The sequence below is a fragment of the Hevea brasiliensis genome, chromosome 17 (genome assembly GCF_030052815.1).
Source record: "Hevea brasiliensis isolate MT/VB/25A 57/8 chromosome 17, ASM3005281v1, whole genome shotgun sequence".
In the NCBI taxonomy this organism is placed as follows: Eukaryota; Viridiplantae; Streptophyta; class Magnoliopsida; order Malpighiales; family Euphorbiaceae; genus Hevea; species Hevea brasiliensis.
In genome coordinates, this window is record NC_079509.1 from 19,073,984 (window position 1) to 19,080,030 (window position 6,047).

The window sequence follows — 6,047 nt, forward strand, 5'->3', positions numbered from 1 at the left end:
TCACCGTCCCTATGATCTACATTTATCTTTGTAGAGAAAGGTGCGAATACCCTCTGGCAATCTTATACCGAGGAACATCCATATGCAATCAAGAACACAGATCAAATCTTAAGTAGTTATGATGTTCTTTGCGTTATTTATGGTAGTGAAGTGCCGATTGGAAGATCGAGAACTTTGGGTGTAAAAATGGAGATTGACGTAGACATGGGGCTCGAAGGAATTAATGGAACTAAAGAATTTGAGACATATGATCACAGAAAAAAATGGAAACTTGCAACGCTGTCAACCTCAATGCTTCTAGGAAAGTTCATAGATAGAAGATGGAGGATCCAAAAGAACTTAGTCGGAAGCCACACATAGTCAAAACAATGGAAAGCAGGGAGGCAAAAGAACATATGTCAATTGAAGTTATTGTTGATGCACTTCAAGCTATACCAGATATGGACGACGAACTCTTATTGGAAGCCTGTCAACTTTCTAGAAAATGAGAAAAATGCTAAGGCGTTTGTGGGAATGAATGTAAGTCAGCGGAGGAAATGGTTATTTAGAAAGCTTCATAGGTGGCATCTACCTGACTTCGTTAATGTGATATATTATCATTGTACAATTCAAAGTTTTGTGTGTAAAATAGGCCAACTATCAATGCAATGCAGTTTATTTTAATTAAAAAAAAAACTCAAATGTGAGCATTTGTCTGTCTTTAAGAAAAAACAAAAAAACACTCGAAGTTGTGAGAATGAGCTGGTGTACATGAATGTGACTCAACTCGCATAAGTCTCATGGTTGAATTGAGCTTTTAGACTCTTGATTGTGAAGCATAGGTTATATGAGTTAGTGAGCCTTAATAAAATTATCATGATTTTGTTAAGGTCCTGTCACTAATCAGGGAATAAATTTTGATAATTGTCCCTGAACTTATCTAGTTATAACATTACAGTCCATTAACTTAAAAATGTAAAATAAAACTATCAACTTTCAAGTTTTACACAGTAAAATTTTTATAATATTTAATTGCCAATTTTTCAGTTAGACGCTGATCTAAACAGTTTCAGCATTGAGTTTAATCTGTATTTTTCTTCTCTGTCTCAAGCTATATGTATATTAAAATATTTTTCTCTCTATAAATAGAATAATTTTTCATGCGTAAAAAGAATAATTTAACATTAAATGTCATACAGGAGCTATTCACATCAATTTCTAACTGAAAAATCAATAATTGAAAGACAGAAAAATTTTACTGTATAAAATTTAAAAAATTTTATATTACATCTTAAAGTTAAAAGATTATAATATTATAATTATATAAGTTCAGAACAATTATTTAAATTTATTCTTAATCCAGCGTATGCAAGTGTCTGTCTCTCAGGAAAAAAAAAAAAAGAAAAGGATAGGGATGAAAAAGTAAAATAAGAAAAGAGAGGAAAAAAAAAAAACTAATCCAAATGAACTCAAACAAAACATAAAAGAGGGGAAGAGCAGTAGAGCAACATCCATGCTACGGCACCATCGACATCAAAATAAAACCACTATCACAATAATCTACAAGTCTGATAGAGGGGAAGAGCAGTAGAGCATCAATGCTACTACTCAAATTTGCTTAGAAATCAAAGATCCAATAAGGATGGTTGGAAATCGACGATTCAACAAGCAAGGGCAGTTGGATTCCACAGGGTTGAAAAAGAAGATGGCGGGGAGAGGTTTCGTGGCTGAATGGGTAGCCACACGAAAATTAGCCACACGATTCATGGCTGAATGGAAGATGGGAAGAGGCGAAGACTGAGAGCAAAGGAATATAGGTAGCAGATGGAGAAATTAGGGATTTTAGACTTCAGGCAAACGACACTGTTTTACGCCTTTTTTAAGTTTCGTTCCATTTTTTGAATTTTTGTCTCTAAAATGAATCGAACTGAGTAAATTAAAATATTTAAAAATAAAATTAAATCGGATTAATTTTAAATAAAATCAATTTAAATTTCCGAATTAGTCAATTCAATCGTTTATTTCAGTTTACTGCTCGTAGTATTAGTTATCGCCACCATGCTTTCACCGACTAACCACCATGCTTCTGCCTAGCAACCACCATCATTATACAGCCACAACCACCTAGACACTAGCATCAGCACGCGATCCCCAACAATAAGACCAATGGCATCTGGCTATCGCTAGACACAGTTATTACTACTCACTTATTATTGCTATCACAAATTAATTAAATATCGAAATAAAATATTTTTAATTTTATATTTAAATATAAGGAGGAAATGATTATCATATTGTATCATTCATTTACATTATATTATCTAATTCATTATATGATTAATTACATTTAGATTCTATTAAACATGGCTTTAGTTATAGAATGCATATAGCAATGGAGATGGAAAGAAGGAAGAAAGTGAAATCTTATTTCAGAAATGTCAATCCATTTTTCATTTTGAGAGTGTTGATATGTGTGCCAAACAAAACAATTTCAGTTTTGTACTTAGCCTCTTCTAATGCACCTGCTGTTTGGAATCTTTAAGCTTAACCTCATTTTGACAACTAAAATTTTAAAAAAATTTCTTTGGTCAAATCTTATATTTCTAATTAAAAATTTTATTTTATTTTATTTTTTAATTTAAAAAATTATTTTAAAAGAAATAAATATAAAATATTATTTTATATGAATTCAATTCTTGCAAATATATTATTTCAAGAACTAGAGACATAACGTAGCCAAATTGTTTCACCAATTTTTCAACTTCCAAAGAGTGCAAGGATACTTTTATCAGAACTTGTCCTTGTACAATATTTATTTCAGCTTGAATTAAACATTACTTTTACATCTGTGTTAGTATCTAAAATATGAGCTAAAGATAACCCAAAAAAGAGGAGGTGAGGGAAAAGAGTAATATTACAAAACAAAGTGATATCTGGCTCTATTTCCTTTCTCAAAATCCAATTACTTGGCCACCTGTTCTAGAATGGGAACCTTCTTCCAAGTATCCTCCAACCCAGTCAACTGCAGCGGTGGCAATGAAAATACACTAACAGTAGAGCTTCTGCTCCGAATTTCCTTCAAAACCCGCAATGCTGAAATGGTGCTCTTCATATATGAACTCTCCATAAGTTCAATCTCTGCAAGTTCTTTGGGCACTCTGAGAGGACCATCATTCTTGGTTGTAGCCGAAGTTGAAGGATCACATCCTTCGTCCCCATCAACTGCTTCAACCAATGATGGTGATTCATATATGGGGAAAAGGCGATCAAGCATTGTCTCACACTCTTTCACAAGCTTGTACAGCAGGTCAGTGGTAAAGAAGGGCTGTTGCAAGACCTTCTGGATGAAGGGCAAGCGAATGAGAGCGCCAGTTCTTTTGTCATACTTCTTGAGTATTTTTACCAATCCTGTTAAAACCATGGCAAGTTAATTAAATTGTTCGAAACAATAGGTATCAGTCTGCAGTACAAGTCTGGAGTCCAGAATAAATCTTGAGAAGGAAAAACATTCGTATGCCCAAAAGGTTCAAATCATATAACTAAAAATTAAACAAAATTATCAACTCAATAGAAATATTAAAGCAAATATTTAACTACCTGTGTAGTTAAGGGCACTATAATTCTCCAACAAAACCATGTCTCCATGGAAGTCGACAATCTCCTTCCATATTTTTATCATCTCTTCATTGGAATCCTTTGCCTTTGCCACCCTATCTTGCAGCTCCTGCATCATGATTGCAAAAATTCAATTTCAGTTTCAGATAATTCTAAAAACTAGCGCAATTGTTCTTTAGAATTTAGATTGTCCTCGACAACTTTCTCTTTTTTTTTTTTTTCCTGTTAATATCCTTAAATTGGAAAGTAAATTCCTGGACTCAATAGTACAAAATCAAAGAATAGGAAGTTCACTCAATAATAGGTTGTCTTTTATCAACCTATTTCATCGAATTAAAAATTTATTCTCAACAATATCCAACCCACGAATAATACACTTGAATTCCGGACGTCAAATCAACCAAGAAACCTTCTAAGAAGTATATCAATAGTTTGGGCCGCACAATTACACAAGTTCAAAATATCTACCTTTTGAAGAATAATCAGAACTTCCACCCCACAAATATGTGGCTGCATTTTTCATTTAGATTATAGTTAGTTGCCTAAAAATGCCTGCCTGTTAATTTGTTAAAGCCCTTCTCCAATCAGTGGCGACTGGCAATCACTACTGGCCCAAAGAAAGAGTAATTAATGGCAATCCGACACGGATTACACATATATACAAAGAGGGTAGTAAGTAACTACTAAGCAATTTTTTTATTTTCAAAATTTAGACTCATATATAAAATTGTTTATTTTATAAAAAATACTTTTCACATTTTTTTGTGTTTGGGGCGATCAGTAAAATTAGTCAACAAAAAATATTTTCTAATTAGAGGAAAAATTAAATCATTTTTAAGAAAAATAATTTTTTTTTCAAAACAGAATGTCAGTTTTCATTTTTTTGATTTTCATAATTTTATTAAAATATAAAAAATATTTATATATATATAAAATAAACACATACTGTTAATTTAATATTATAATTAAATAAAAAAAATATTATCCTTTTCATATATAAATTATTTTTTATAAAACAAACAATTCTTAATATCTACTTCTACTTATATATAATTCATTCATTAGTTTGCCATTTTATATGAATTTGCCGTATAACTTTGTCAGGATATAATTTTTCCCAAAGAACAGCACAAAAATTAGAAAGCAATAAAGAAACGGAGATAAATCTGTAATTTCGCACATGTTACATGTTGGAAGAATATACCACGGTACAATTCCCTCAACGGAATAACTATAAATGCGCGCCAGTTGTCAATACGGGACAGGTGGCAGTCAGATATAGGTCGTTGACAGATGGAACCACAAGCCCACATAAAAACTAACGGCTTTAACTGTCTCCGTTACCGTATCCTTTTACTTCGCCCAGTAAACGACTCACTGAGTCTGATCCAAACTATCCCTAAACGACATCGTCTCATTCACATTTAACAGAATAATGAGTAAACACTAATTACGCATAATTAATCAAATTCCTCAAGTTTTCTAGCTATACACATTGATACACAAGTATGTACGAGAGAATTTTCCCGGAAACCAAACAGAAAGAAATTATCAATTAAAAAAAACAGAAAGAAATTAAGAAAAAACCATTACTGCTACTGGAGATTCCAAAAAAAAAAAAAAAATACCTTCAATCTGATGATATACTCCTCCTCCTTCTCCACGAAGAAGGTGTTGAATTTCTCGAGCTCATCCTCCAACAGTTTAATGAAATCGATCTCCTCTTTTGTCATACCATCTTTATTGTCTCCTCCGGCGGCGCCCTCTGTACAATCTCCAGCGTCCAATCTGGGGCGTTTGATAGGCCTACCTCCACCTTTGTTTGGCTCTATGAGCTTCAATCTCTTCTTGAGCTCCTTGTAGGAAAGGAACTTGTCTCGCCATTCAGGCAAGGTCTCCTCGATCTGGTTGCTAAGGCTCTTGCCAAATTTCATGGTTTCTGTTTGTCAAGTATAGAGGAAGAAGAAAAGAAAGAGTTTGAGGGTTTGTTTGGTTAGTGAGAAAGTAAGAGGGAAAGTGAAGGAAAAGGATGGTGAGAGAATAAAAGAGGATGAGGGGCGGAAGGGAGATATAACGGTAGAGGAAGAATATTCGAGGGGCTAGTATTGGAATATCCAATTGTTCTGAAAGAGGATATCTCTGGTTTTATTCCCTGCGATGTAGAGAGAAACAATAGATTTTATTTTATTTTATTTTATTTAATATGTTCTTTATTTTTTAATTTTCTTTTCCCTTTTCGGCCTTTATAACTGACACGTGGCTTTTCATGAATTTTTTATTTTATTTAGCGGCTTGGGATTTCTTCGCTATCCAGCTGATTGTGATTAGCTTGTCAGTCTGGATTTCTCCAAATGGTTTGTTACCAAGAGTTAATTGGTCCTTGAGTAATGTAATTTGAATACTTAAAAAAAGAATAAATTAATTTTTTATTTTATTAATTTAAGAGGGTATTT

At 32.9% G+C, this 6,047-nt stretch overlaps 1 protein-coding gene across 1 annotated transcript; it reads right to left on the minus strand.

The window, feature by feature from the left end:
* Nucleotides 1–2,732: 2,732 nt before the first annotated feature.
* On the minus strand, nucleotides 2,733–5,763 carry LOC131175453 (SPX domain-containing protein 1). Its single transcript, XM_058139818.1, has 3 exons — nucleotides 5,223–5,763; nucleotides 3,577–3,703; nucleotides 2,733–3,387 (listed from the first exon to the last, which is right to left on the minus strand). The coding sequence occupies exons 1-3, from the start codon at nucleotides 5,526–5,528 to the stop codon at nucleotides 2,942–2,944; spliced, it is 879 nt and encodes a 292-aa protein (XP_057995801.1). The 5' UTR covers nucleotides 5,529–5,763; the 3' UTR covers nucleotides 2,733–2,941.
* Between the last annotated feature and the right edge of the window lie 284 nt (nucleotides 5,764–6,047).